A 15,473-nucleotide genomic window follows, 5' to 3' on the forward strand; every position below is an offset into this window, starting at 1 on the left:
ATTATGCATAAAAAATTAAGTTTATGGATTGGCGCTCTCACTCTAATTGGTTCGATAAAAAAAAACCTTGTGTAAAAATTGTTTTTTGTGTTTTTCAATGTTTAGTAACATCAGAAAAAATGAGTCAATAAAAAATTATTTTTAATCAATATAAAAAGTATGGCTTATTTTTAGAAATTGTTTTCTACTATTTTTTTTTTAAAAAACAACTCTATCTCAGGAAAATTAAAAGATTGTTTTTTAACTCATTTAAAGTTGTTACCAAATATAAAAAAAATGAGATAGTTTTAAAGAATAAAAAAAGTCTTTTGAAAAATAATTTATTTTCTAGAAAATATCATTACTAAAACAAACAGACAAAACGTGAATAATAAATGACATCTAATTTTCAGGAAATTTAATGAGTGCATAAATGAATATGAAATCAAACTGTTGAATATCAAAATATGTATTTGTATTAAGTTTTTCAGTAGCAGTTGTAAGTTGTAACCATTTTGTACATCTATAAGGCCATTTTCTCAACCCAAAAAAAAAAAATCTCTCAAGGCCCATTAGGCCCAAGTTCAGCCCAACCCTTTAAAATCAAGACAACCCTTCGACCCATAGCTTTTTAACCCTGCTTGAGGCCCAAGCCCATAGCTTCTTCTCCAAGTCCCTAGAACTGATAAAGAGCCATTGCCCCCAATCCGAGTGACTGTTTTTGCTCTGATACAAAAAAATGGAATTTGTTGTTGAAGAAGGCAAGAAACCTCATCACCAGTGCTCCACTCTCCTTCTGGTGAGACATATATGCTTTATTTTTCGTCTCCATGAATTTTGTTTTACTCTTTTTTAAAGTTTTACTTACAAATTTTGTTGGGTTGATTATGTTAAAAAAGCCAGCTTTATCGATTGGAAATGTGGGGCAATTGGCAATGGATCTTATGGTATCGTCAACAAGAGCAGAAAGAATTGGGTTTTTCGATGACCCTTTTCTTCTTCCTTGTGTAGGAAACGATGCCTATGGTCCTCAACCTCAAGGCCAACTAGCTCTTCCTCTTGAAGGTCAGCTTTTTAAAACTAAAATATATACATAATTTTCAGTACCCAATAAGTTCCTTTTACTTTCTTGTTATGTAACATTGTTTTTTTTGGTTTTATTTCAGCTTATGATTCCTCCTCTAATGCAGTGACTCTTGTCCAACAGAGGTCCCCGGTTGTTAAGGTTGTCACTCTTGCTTCTTTTTTTGAAATTTTTTTTATGCTTTTAATGTTTGAGGTTTTGAAATTTTCTTGTTACAAGTTTTTTATGGGGGTGTTTTTTTTAGATATGATGGCTGTGAGAAATGTTGTATGGTTGTGACAATGACAACAATTGATTGTATGAGATTGTGATAAGAATGGGATAATGGGATTCCAACTTTAGTAAGCCAACACCAATATACTGATTAGTAATTACTAATACTACTGAGGTTTCTTGTTTTCAAATTAGTTTCTTTGCTTTGAAAATTTTTTCTTTCACTGGCCAATGACCTTAAGATCAAATGGTATTTTCTGGTGCTTTTAACGACATTTAGGGTTTGAATCCCCCCTCTCCCACTTAAAATGTATAAAAAAAAAAAGAAAAAAAAAAAAGGGAAAGTGACCTCTTGCTGATGTTGATACCTGTTGCTAAGAGTAAAACAGTCTCGTTACATGCTAGTGAGTCAATGTCATTTTGATATATTGTCGTGTTCATTGTTTGGGTCTGCTGTCAAATTTTTTTAAAACTCTTAAAGACCTTGTGTAATATTGTTTCTTGAACAAGATGACTGCAGAAAAGACATGTTTCAGATTCAGATGTTGGTGACCAATGACCTCTAGGTTAAATGGCATTTCCTAGTTAAAATGTATATATAGAAAAAGGAGTTGGTTATCCTTCTTAGGAATCTACTTGGTGAAAGTTTTGGGTGGTCAAGAAATTTCGGGGACTTTTTTTTTGGGCAACACTAAACAATTTGAGTTCTTTAGGCATAGTGCTCGCCTATAGAGCCTATGTGAGCAAGGCAACCGCCTTAACCATGAAAAAGGCGCTAAGGAGCGAGAGCCTCAATTATTTAGTTATTTTTTTAATATAGAAGTTCGTTGTGAAACCTATTTTTAGATTATTAATTTCAAAATGCATGTTATAAAACCTATTGTTAGTTAAATTAATTTACAAATTTGTTTTGTAAGACTTAGTTATATTACTTATATAGAAGCTTCTTGTAAAATGTATTGTTAGAACTAACTAATAGAGCCTAAACCATGTTAATCCTGTTTTGAAATAATTTGATAGACCTAATTTCTTCATGCTACACATTGAAAAACACTTCATTATAATATTATAATACATTAGGTACCAATGATTTTAGTTCTACATGTATAATAAATATATTAAGAATTTGGTGCCTCACTTTACTCGGGCTAGTGCCTTTTTTTTGCCTCACGCCTCAGGTGATACAAGGCCTCAGTGCTTTAAGGTCGCCTTTTGCCTTTGACTACCTTGGTATACTGTGTGGAAAAAAAATTATCTTCTTCCTTGTTGCTTTTACTTGAATGTGCTTTTGGTGCTTCTATGTCCTTTATGATACTACTAATTCTCAATTCTGAAGCACTAAATATCCACTCAAACAGGGGAAGATGGTTGAATTTGCTAAAAACTTGGCTGATTTTGCTGCTGCTACTGGAAAGAAACATGCCGTTGTGCTCTCTAGCTTAGATTTTGGGAGGTGTCGAAATATTGATATGTCAAGGTACAAATCAATAATCATGCTATATTTTTTGATAAGTAAAACCAGTATGAAATTAATAATCATGCTATTATTAAGTTCATGGTAATATTTGTAAGCTATGGGTTTCTCTACTGGATGAAAAATTGTGATTCAGTCATCCATGTGCCAAGGAAACTAAGCATTCCAGGACACAGGTTCAACTAGCCTTTAACTCTTTGAAGCTGCAAGTACTAGGGACGGGATTTTTAGCTTTGACATAGGCACATAGAACCAGTTTAATGGGCTCACATTTCAACTAACTAGACTCTTGGCCTCCTCATCCCCTTGGAGAAAACTTATTATTAAAATAAAAAAACACTAACAAGACTGGTGATCTGAAGTCTCTCTGCTTCACTAATTTATTTTTAAGAAAATAGGAGGTGTGGAGGAGGGGGGAGGGGATAAGATGAAAATTTTTCTTAGTTCATTATCTCTTGAACTGTTAATATGTGCAAAATGTTCAGTTTATACAAAATGTGAGCACCTCTTACTTTATATCTCTCTCTCTCTCTCTCTCTCTCAACCATCTTATAGTCCTTACCTTCTTCCTGAAAAATGTTTGCAGTGACCACCTTTCTTTCGTTGTGGGCCACTTTATTTTAGCAAAACTCCAGGCTTTCTGCTTTGCTACAAGTCTCTTATTTAATTAAGGCCTTTAAAAGTTGACTTTCGTACATGAGGTTTTGTAAATCACCTTGTCCAATAAAAAAACTGGTTCATGCACGGGAGAGAATGTTGAATAAATAGGTACTCATAATTTAAGAATTGATCAAGAAGCATGACATTGAAACATGAGTGAAACCCACATGAAACAAATTTTGTTCTTTTCAATAAACATTATGAGAAATTCTTTCAAGAAGATTGACTTATGTTTGAACTCAGTTGTCTTGGTAATTGTGTAAGCAACCATCTGGACCCACTGTTTGCAGTTGCCTATGCCATTTTTTCAATTTTGATTTATCCTTTATCACATCAGTGGTTTGCAGACATACTACTTGTCTAGCACCACTTCTGATGGAACAGATGATTACTGCGAGCAACTTGGGTGGAAAAGACTGCAGGAATACAACCCTACTCAGAGATGTTGGAAATATCTCAGCACTTTAGCCGATGGAAATGCCTTGCAGGATGACAACCCTTTTGAGGATGAACTAGAAGAAGAAGATTACTACCCAAGCTTGCCTTTTGCTGCACTTTTTTCTTGTTTTAAGGTATTTTTTGTTCAAGTATGATTATGACAATTAAACATAATTTTCAAATTATATTTTTGGCATAAAAAGGAAAAAAGAGTGGGTGGGGGGGGGGGGGGGGGGAAGGAGATTTGCATGTTATGCTTTATGGCCATTTATCTACACCAAACATTTTTTAACTGCTAGATACTTTATGGCTTATTTTAATAATTGAACCTTTCAAATTATTTATGACTTTATTAGTTTTTTTTTTTTTTTTTTTTTTTTTTTTTCGCTTTATTTTGTTGCTTTCCAAGTTCTGGGCTTCTTATGTGGAGTTACTTCTCCTTACCATATATTCTATTAGGACATTCCTTGTATAATATTTCTGGGGATGGGTTATGACTGGCGTGATATCTGGGTTACATCATGCGGGTGTGTGTTCATGCTTAATTATATTAATTATATAACCAGCAGAATACAAGAAAAAAAACCCTTTTCTACATTGTAAGCTTTGTCATCTGGCATCCAAGCACACACGCACAGATGCATAATACAGCCAGATATAGCCCATAAATTGCAGTCTCTTCACTCTCTCTCTCTCCCCCCTGGGGGCAGCCTCCTGCACAGTAGATATGATAGAGATAAAAATTAAATATTTTTAATCTGTACAGCTGCAGTACACACTCACATGTAAATGTGTCTTACAACAAAATATAGTCCATAAATTGCAGCCTATTCACACACACACGTAAATGCTTAATACAGCAAGATATAGGCCATAAATTGCAGCGTATTCACTTTCATCCTCTCCCTCTCTCTTCTGAAAATACATATGAAAGAAAATAGAAATTAAGGTGCAGTTTGGATAGCTGAAATGCAGCGCATTTTGCGAGCCTTTTTTTCTTTTTTCTTTTTTTCAGCTGAGCGCCTCTTGCACTGTTCATTGTCCATGAACAGTGCATTTAGGCATGTGAACAGTACAACGTGCGTGAACAGTAATTTTTAATTTTTTTTATTGTTTTCAGTTTTCAGCAAAATAAGCGGAATTTAAACGAACCCTAAATATTTTTAATCTGTATAGCAGCTATCTGGTTTTTCCAAAGGGAAAAAGCAACCTTAAGTCACCAAGGCCTTGTCTCGCCTGAGGTGTGAGTAGACAAAAAGGCGCTAGCCTGAGTAAAGCAAGACGCCAAATTCTTAAAATATTATTATACATATAGAACTTAAATCATATGTACCTAGTATATTACCTCCCTTGGATAAATATAATTTTTTCCAACCAGCTAATCCTCAAATCTTCCTACTTATTTTCTTTCTTTATTCCCTATTCCTACTTCTGTGGCCAACCAAATTGCTAGACAGACTTAAATGGGACTTTCTGTGGGGTGGCCTAGGAGATGAGCCCAAATTCCATAGTGTTCTCCACTTTCTTCAGGTGGGTTGGGGATTAGAAACCAGAGAACTTTCAATGTAACTTTATTAGGGAAGTGGTTATGGAGATTTGGGCAAGAAAGGGATGCACTATGGTGTCAAGTGATAGAGGTGAAGTATGGTTGTGATTGGGGTGGTTGGTGTTCTAGCTCTTTCTCTGGTCCATATGGAGTCAGTTTGTGGAAAAATATTAGAAGGGGGTGGCACTCTTTATCTCGGTCTATTATATATGAAATTGGAGATGGATCAAAAGTGGAGTTTTGGCTAGATCGTTGGTGTGGAACTTCTTCTCTCGCAAACCGCTATCCTGAATTATATAGGATTTGCCGTAGCAAAGAGGCAAAGTGTGGCAGATCTAATGAGGTACGTCAATGGGGTCCTCCATTGGGAGATTCAATTTTGTAGGGAGGTGCATAATCATGAATTGGAAGCTTTCAGGAGCTTCATCAATACGATTTATAGCACTCTTGTAAGGGGGATCGGAGAGGATAAGTGATGGTGGCTGCCTTGTAAGAGTAAGGGGTTCACAGTTAGTGCATACTACCATCTTCTAGTTGGCCACAGTGAGCAGTTTTTTCCTTGGAAAAGCATTTGGAAGCAGAAGATTCCCTCTAGAGTGGTTTTCTTTGTATGGACCGCAGCCTTGGGAAAATGTCTAACAATTGACAATTTAAGGAAAAGAAAGGTTTGCATTTTGGATTGGTGTTATATGTGCAAGTGTAATAGTGAAAGTGTTGACCATCTATTCCTTCATTGCCCGGTTGCTTTGGAGTTGTGGGATATGGTTTTTGGTTTATTTGGAGTTTGTTGAGTTATGCCAATGAAGTGTTTTTCAATCTGTTGCATGAAGAAATTAGGTCTATAAATAATTTTAAATAGGATTAGCATGGTTTAGGCTGTATTAGTTATTCTAACAATAGGTTTTACAACAAGCTTCTATGTAACAATAAGTTTTACAACAAATCTTTGTAAATTAAGTTAAAGAACAATAGGTTTTTTAACATGCCTTTTTAAATTTTGATAAGTAATAAAAATTATATTATAAAAAGAAGAATTGAGTCACCTGAGTATACATCAAGGACAAAGAAACAAATCAAGAGCGTAGAGTACAGAAGTCCATAAACCCTTGAACTGAAAATAAATCATGAAAAGAAGAGAAAGAATGACAGCCTAACACAGCAACCCAGTCCAGCCTAACATGCCTTTTTAAATTAATAATCTAATAGTAGGTTTCACAACAAACTTCTATAAAATATATATATATATATATATATATATATATATATATATATATATATAACAAACTCCTGAGGCTTTCGCTTTAGCGGCTTTTTCATGGCTTAAGGCAGTCGCCTTACTCACCTAGGCTCTAAAGGCGCCTTGCCTTAGAGCTTTTAATGCGCCTTAGTGGCACCTTGTCTTAGAGCTTTTAATGCACCTTAGTGGTGCCTCGCCTCACTTGGGTGCCTAGTCGAGCGCCTGGCTTGCCTTTGACTACAATGGGTTCTGCAGACCAATCTGATTTTGATATACAAAGTTTTTGGTTTATTGATCAGGCCAAAGGTTTAAAAGTCACCTGCTTATTATGCTACTGCTCAGAAGGGGACAACATACAGGATGCTTTCCATTTGGCTGAGGCAGCATGCAAACTTCTGGGTCTTAGTCCGAGTAATTTCCACGGTATGTTTCCTCCACCTGTTTTTGACAGTCTGATCAAAGCTGAAAATCTAATAATTTCCTCATATGCCATATGGCTATTGTCAAACTTTTGAAATCCCATTTCAAGTTTCTTGTTGTCATTGTGATGCTCTCTATGTAACTGTCAGTTGTAAGAATGTAGGGCATATGTTATCCATCTTAGGGATGTTAGAACCAGCACATGCTCTAAAGCAACTTGAAGCTTGGGGCTGTTATCCATTAGGAGCAATTAATCTGCCCCCTCCACTAATACTATTGATATTTCCAACCTTTTTTTTTTTCTTAGTTTGTTTTTCCCCCTAAATCAGTTACTTGGTGGGAAAACTTTTGCATAGCATAGCCTGACAATTCAATTTCACAGTTTATGGAAGTTTAAGATTAGCACACAAACTTCTTTTCCACATCAAAATTTTATCTGTAAGCTAGAACATGATTCCTATTAATTCATTTAATCTTTATGGTTTTCACTCCTTTTTTGAGGCTTTTGTTTCGTATGAATACAATTTTTTTTTTATTATAAAGAATTGGCTCCAAACATGTTTGAGCTATCTTTTTACAACCCACTATGTGGCAATTGAAGAGACCATCCATGTGTGTTGTGTAATTTTAGTCACATGACTTTATTAATGAGTCATGCTCTTTAAATAATACACGTGGATACTCTTCTAATTAGTCACATAATGGGTTGAAAAAAATAGCTTCAAACATATTTGAAGGCAAATTTTGTCCAAGTTTTCTTCTGGTGAATTCTTGTTTTTTGGAATAAAAGAAAAACAACAACAAAACAACTAATTTTTAGCTTTTTTTCAAAACATGCTAGCTTTTAGTTTTTGGTTACGCATTTAGCATAAAAGTTACTAATGACTATATTTTTGATAAACACTATGCAAATAAGCAACTAGAAACTACACTATTCTCAAAATGGACAATCTTGAAATATTTATAACAACATTATACTCAAAGTTGTTTCTGACATATTACCTTTAGGATTTTGCTAATGTTTGCCCTAAGGGCACACATTTACTGGACTGCCTAGATTAAATAAGTCCATATTGAATTTTATTGTCTCAGTAACTTTATGACCAAAAGTTTGAATTAGATGATGAGCCTTAAATAATCAGGCATATGGATATTTTCTATGTAATTTGACATTCATCATTGGGAATTTTGTAATCCTGTGCCAGATTTGATTATTTGATAGTTTGGTTATTTAGAAAAAACCCTTTTCTGGGGTGGTTGGTACAAACTTTTCCAGACTATATGAAAATGGACTTTGGTAGTCAAGTATTCATACTAATTTGTGCTCTTTGTGCTATTGGCTTTGTTTAGGCAATGAGGGTAATGGATGGCTCATTCCATATTCGTGGAAGACCGTGTATGGACCACCCCCAGATATGTCTATCTTCTAGGCTGTATTGACCTGAGATTGGAGTTGCAAGAACAAGAGTACCCCTTGAATTCTCATTGTTGTTTTGTCAAAAAAGGCTGCGAAAATCAAACAGTATCTATTGTATCTTGCATACGTAAACGTTAGGTTCTTTTGTTTAGCAATGGATTAGTCAATATAGAATCAATGATTTGAATATCGTTTTCCATATGCTGGTGCATCACTTCTTTTCCTTTTTCTGTGTCTTTCTTTTAATCCAAACAAAGTAGGAAAAAATCCACTGCGTGTGAAAGTTGAGATTTTTTAACCAACAAAGTAGAAAAACTAATGCATTATGCTTGTATAAAGTGAAGACAATGACGACACGACATTGCTTCAACATTTGCATAGAAAACCTAATTTGCCTGACCAACCCAATCCAATCCAACATGTTACCAAAGCACGGGAAACTGAAAGTTGAGATTTTGTTTTCAAGAAAGTAGAAAAACCAATGCATTATGCATTATGCATGTGAAAGTTGAGACAATGACGACGTTGCTTTGTAATCCAATCCTACGGCCAAGGATTGGTTTTTCTGGAGTTGGTAGATTGGATCCAGTTGATTTTATGTAATGATTATATATTTTCCATGATATATCTTTATTACATATGTCTAGTTTTAATTGGTGCCTTTTGTTTCATTCTATATACGAAACCCACATTCAATAATTTTCTCACCTAAAATTCAGTAATTTTCTCACCTAAAAGCCACAACCATATCTAATATTTTAGGTTTTCATTGAAATTTCACATTCTGGATGAAAGTAAATTAGACTTTAGGATTCGTTTGGTTAGAGGAGTGAAAAAGTGGGATTATAAAAAATGGTAGAATGATGAAAAAGTAAAAAAAATAGAAATTTTTTTATTTTCTCTTATTTTTGTTTAGTTGGAAGTGGAAAAGTGGAGGAAATGAATAAATGAGTTTGAATAAATTTACTCATATATTCTTGTTAAAAAATGATACCCAATTAAAATAAAAAAGTGACAAATAACCACAAAAAAGAGCAATCACCCAAATTTATTAAAAAAAAAAACTAGAGGCAACGTTACTGCCTAGAAGAAGAAAAAAAAAAGAAGAAAGAAGGCACGCCTAGGCCTAAAAAATCAAAAGAAAAAAAGAAAGAAAGAAAGAAAAAAAAAAAAAAAAAAAGCAACGCTAATGCACAGGAGAGAGAGAGAGAGAGAGAGAGAAATAAAGGTAACTTGAAAAAACCCTTGTGCACATTGGCATTTTTGTTGATCAATAAAAAATTCATCTCCACTTAGTTTTCTCTCCATTTTGGAGAGAAAACATTTTGGTGAATTGAGGGAAAAAATACTTGAGTCCCACCATTTATTTTTCTTTCTTCCCATCTAATCAAACACACTCTAAAAAAGTTTTTTTTCCTATTTTTTCTCCAAAATTTTTCATCTACCATGTTTCACTCCAAACAAACACACCCTTAGGGTCCATTTGAATGAGATGATAGAAAATGAAGAAAGGGTAGAAAAATAGAATGATAAAAAATGGAAAGGAAGTGAAAAAGTGAGAATAGAAGGAATTTTAATTTTCCTTCTGTGTTTGATTGGAGGACTAGAAAACTTTTTTATTTGGTTGAGAAGAAAAATGTAAGAATAGAAAATACAATTTATATAAATTTACTCATATGTCCATATTAAAAAATGATGTCCAATTAAAAATAAAATAAAGTACGGCAAACAACCAACCAAAAAAAAAAAAAATCATAGCCAGTACAAAATAAAAAAGTTAAAAAAAAAGTACAACAACAACAACAAAAACAAAACCCAGTTAAACAAGAAAAGAAGGGGAAAAACACCCAACCAAAAAAAAAAAAAACTTGAAAACAAAGAAATGATCAGCACAAAATAAAAGACAAATTGATAAGAAGAGAATTAAAAAAAAGAAGAATGGATCAACAAACAAACCAAAAAAAAAAAAAGCAAAGAAGAAGTCAAAAAAGTAACGGGGAGGTACAATTGTGTCCAAAACAAAGCCCTTTTTTCTCTCTCCAGTTTTTTCTCTTATTTGTTAAAAAAAACATTTTAGTGGGCTCATTGAGAAAAAATCTAGACCCTACCAAATTTTTCATTCTCTCTACTCTCTAATCAAATACTCACAAAAACCATTTTCTCTCCCATTTATTTTTTCCATCCCCCTAAAATCTACTCAAACAAATGGACTCTTATAGTTTTTTAAAAAACAAATTAAACCTTGAAGTTTTAAACACAACAAATTAAACCCTATAGTAAAAGTATCAAATTCAATCTCAAATCATTTAAGTAGATTGTGTTTGGGTATAGGTTCGAAAAGCCTCATAGTTCAATTGACATCTACTAGTATTTCCACTATTTTAAAAACTAGACCGAATTGGCTAGTTCAATCAGATGAACCAAGAATCGGATAGATAAAAACAAGAAAAATCGCCAAAAAATCAAGAACCAATCCCTTTTCCAGTTCTTTAATTCCGATTTTTAAAACCATTAATATTTTCAACAAAGATGTTAAGGATTCAAATTCTCCTTCTTCCATTATAACTATCAAATTATTCAAAAAAAAAATTGTTACTTTTTGAAATATGAAGGTTTTTAATTTGTTACTTTTAAAATTATAAGGTTTAATTTGTTAATTTTTAAAACTTTATTACATTATAGGGTTGAATTTGTTACACCCCATGAACTATAAGGCTTAAATAATGTGTTCCTAAAAATGATTGAAATATAAGTGTAGGCGTTTGGATGTAAAAATATGTAATATTAAGTCGTGTTTTTGAATGGAAATGCTAAAAGTATGTAAATATTATTGGAAATAAATAACTTAATGAGCTTGATAAAAATGGTTCAAATCAACTTATGCAAACCAAATAGAGCTAGAAATGAGTCAAGTGACTCAAGCTAAGTTGAGTATTAAAAAATATGTAATATTAAGTGTCTTCTTTGGATATTTCAAATTTGAGCATAAATGTAATTGGAGATAAATAACTTAATGAGCTTGACAATTTTTTTTCAAATAAATCAATGCTACCAGCTAGGGTTATAAATAAGTCAAGTCAAGCTGAGTATTAAAGAGTTTAGGATTTTTTTTTTATTACATATTCATCCTATAAAAATGGTGTTTTTCCAAATTTTATTGTTCCGCTTCTTGGACTAACCATCCCTTTCAATGTTCACATAATTTTATTTCAAACACAAATCAAGCTAAGCTCATTACCAAATTGGATTAAATGCACAAGTTTATTCATATTCTTGTTGAACAAACTTGAACTTGTTTGCAAGCTACTTAACTATTTTTTCCCTATTTAATAAACATGATGATTACGATCTTTTAGTCCTTTACAAATTTATACTAACAATTAATAACTAAATTATAATTGAAATTATATTGTTTGATTGTTCGTTTAGACCCCTTAAACCAAATTGTTTAACCTATTATAATAACAAAGTGATTACTTAGATTAATTATTCAGATTTAGGTTAAACATAACTAAATCATATCATGCAAAATAGTGGAAAAGTAAATAACACCAAGATATAATGATAACTCAGGAAAACCAATTAAATGAACTGTCAAGGTAAAAACCTAAAAAGAATTTGACCTAACTATCCTCAAGGTAAAACAAATCCATTATAAGAAAATTGAAGTTTTTACAATCAGATTTTAACCCTAAATCTATTGCTACCTCCTGTAATAACTTATTGACACAACCACGTGCAAGCTCTGAATTCACAGACTCCTTCTCTTCTTGGATTTTCACCAACACAAGCCGCCTTGCTTGTGACTTTGAGATTTCACTCAAAAGTTTCAGATCACCATCAGTAATGATCTTAATGCAGCAACTATGTTCTACCTGTGCTTGATTGTAGATTTTGCTCCGGTTGATATTTGTGTAGTTAGAAGGTACAAAACCTCTCAGATCTCACAAAGAGTAACACACAAGTCTTCATAAAGTATGAAAAACGTAGCTAGGGTTTTCCTTTTATATGTGGAGAAGTTTAAATGAAACCCCAAACGTTTTCGCAGGCTTGGGTCTGTTTAAAAATTCTGCAGAAAAACTAGACCTACGATTTTCGATCAGTCGGATCTAATTCTCAATCGGTTGAACAAGGTAGAACCATACTTCCTTTTTTAGCAATCAGTTGGACTTGAACCTTGAAATGACCACTTTTAAGCATTGTCTAAAGACCTAGACTAGACTTGTTTTGTTCTCAATTTACTAACACACTAAAAACATGATTCTAAACATTTAAACATAAATCTTTAGAACCTCACATTGTTTAATTATCTACGTAAAATGATTTTCATTAAAAAATATATAGCAATTTGATTTACTAACCTTATGTTGTTGAAAGTTTATATAATTTTTACTATGAAATACAAAATTTATATTTTCAATAAATTACAATTAATAATTTGATATATTATTAACTTATTTACAAATTTTAAACAATATAATATACCGTCTATGTATGTAATTTATATTTATGTGTGTATAATATTATATATACCTAAATCGACCATAATGCTCATGAGATTATTCATAAACACATTATATTGTTTGAACTTGGCTCATACAGCCGAACTTAAACTTATGCTTGAATTTGACTTGTTTATTAAATAATTAAAACAATTTTTTTCCAAAGTTGAACCTAAATTTTTCATAAACAAATCAATTCATTGCAATCCTAAAAACTGCAACCTCTGGCTTAAATTGGGTTGGTTTGGATTGATTCTTTTAGCATCTACAGATTGGCTTGGGTTGGTAGTCGGTTCGTTTTTGGAAAATCCTTCAAAACCAATCTAAACTAACATATGCCATTCCCATTAATTTGAGCAGAAGTAACTAGCTAGGTATGAAGGTTCAATTCTTTAAATGGACTACAAAAGTGGAAATTGGGAGGAAAATTATACGGTAAATCCCTTGCATAAAAAGCATTATTGGGTGCTTTCGATCTTTTGTTGCCGCTTAGTTGATGCAAATTAATGGCACATGATTTTTTTTTTTTCACTTTTTTATTCTTGTTAGAAACAAATTATTATTTTTTTTTCACTTTTGATTTACCGAAATGGTGCCTTAATGTTCATTTTCTTGGAAGCACGTTTATTGTTTGATAATTAGAAGTTAGAACTTAGAACACTGATCCAAGGGCAAAGCATAACACTCATATATATATATATATGAGTTGGGCTTAAGTTATACTTGGTGCAACTCTAAGCAATGTTACACCACCCAATAACTTGTTATAGAATTCATAATTTAAAAATCTCACCGTTGAATTATATGTTCTTAAAATCATGCCAATTTTTATGTTAATTGGATATTATTTACTATTTGATCCATAAACTCATCTTTTATATATTATTTTAAACTATAAACTTGAATTTAAAAAATTGATTGATGACATGGTTATAATTTTTGATTATTTTGAAATTTTGCAAGTATGAAAAATATACGAAGATAATATAATCTAACAATACATTTTTCAAATTTTACATCCAATTAAAAAATATTATATGGTGTAATATTGTTTAAAATTACATCAGATATAACTTAAACCCAACTCTCTCTCTCTCTCTCTCTCTCTCTCTCTCTCTCTCTCTCTCTCTCTCTCTCTCTCTCTCTCTCTCTCTCTCTCTCTCTCTCTCTCTATATATATATATATATATATATATATATATATATATATGAATGAAGAAATTAACGAACGTTGGACTCTTTTTTTCACTACAAACTCCAAGAAATTTCTTGATGCTGATACTTTCTGTCTGATGATTTCCATCAAGCCATGGCTTGCGGTCCTCCTTTTAGGTATGTGTTCAATTAGACGAATTTGTCAATGTCAACCTACGTAGAAGCAAGGATGCATGGTGCATCTCCTATATGCATAGAAATCCTAATTAGTAGGTGGTGGCTATGCATATTTTATTACTGGTTGTATCAATATTTAAACTAAGATGTACACGTGATTATTCGACTAATCATTAAAAAAAAAAAAAAACTTTTTGACCAGTACTAAAAATATACTAAGAACTTATCTTTTTTTTTTTTTTTTTGCAGAGACTAAGTATGCGTTTAGATACCGGTTATTTTGTTGAAAATTGAAATCAATAAAAAAAATTACTGTAGAGGCACAGGTTACTATTTATTGACCTAAATGTACAGTTTATAAACAGTGCAAGAGGCACTGAGCTGGGGAAAAAAAGAAAAAGAAAAAGGAAAGTATGAATCTCTATTTACGAATATTAAGTGGTTATTTGGGAAAGGGATGACTTTTTTCCCGAATAGGTTGAGCTTGATCCTTCCACAATGGAGGATTCATCTATCTCATCTGATTTCCAACCGTCATTCCTTCCAAGTCTCCTTTTTTGTTTGATTTGTGCCACTTTTCAATTTTTTGGTACATGTGATTAGTTGGTTATTACATATTCCAATTAATCTATATCATATGTGTTTCTTGACGTGAACCTAATTCAATTACTATTTTGTCATGATTTTTTTTTTGTGAGTCATCTTATCATGAATTCATGATTGATATGACTAGATTAGGATGGAATTTTTTTACCATTACCATGGAGATGATCAAAATTATTTAAAAAATTATGCTATATCTCTCCCCGAAAAAAATTATTATATAAAAGTTCAGTAAAGGATCCTTAATCCATATACAATTTAAGTCCTTCACCCATAATATACAATAACCAGTCACCCATTATTATTTTCCTGTGAAAAATTTTATGTCTACACAATTTATCACAACAAATACTGGATGACAAATGTCACTAGTGGGCAAAAAAAAAATCTCAAATTTTCAATAGTATTTCTCTTCCCCTATACGCATAAAAAAAAAGCTCAAAAAACTTTTTTAAAAAAATGTTAAAGAATACAGCAAGTTTAACTATATTGAGCTTACAAAATGATATGACAATAAACGTAATTAGTAGGCTTCAACTATCTCACTAATGAATATTTGAATTGTCTC

General features: G+C 32.2%; 1 protein-coding gene across 1 annotated transcript; it reads left to right on the top strand.

Annotated features, from left to right (window-relative positions):
- The first annotated feature begins 637 nt into the window (after positions 1-637).
- Positions 638-8,667, top strand: LOC142643556 (uncharacterized). The gene is made up of 7 exons (XM_075818232.1): positions 638-778; positions 879-1,044; positions 1,146-1,204; positions 2,635-2,753; positions 3,748-3,982; positions 6,931-7,054; positions 8,402-8,667. The coding sequence occupies exons 1-7, from the start codon at positions 719-721 to the stop codon at positions 8,479-8,481; spliced, it is 843 nt and encodes a 280-aa protein (XP_075674347.1). The 5' UTR covers positions 638-718; the 3' UTR covers positions 8,482-8,667.
- Positions 8,668-15,473: the final 6,806 nt, after the last annotated feature.

This window comes from Castanea sativa, chromosome 7, assembly GCF_040712315.1.
Source record: "Castanea sativa cultivar Marrone di Chiusa Pesio chromosome 7, ASM4071231v1".
In the NCBI taxonomy this organism is placed as follows: domain Eukaryota; kingdom Viridiplantae; phylum Streptophyta; class Magnoliopsida; order Fagales; family Fagaceae; genus Castanea; species Castanea sativa.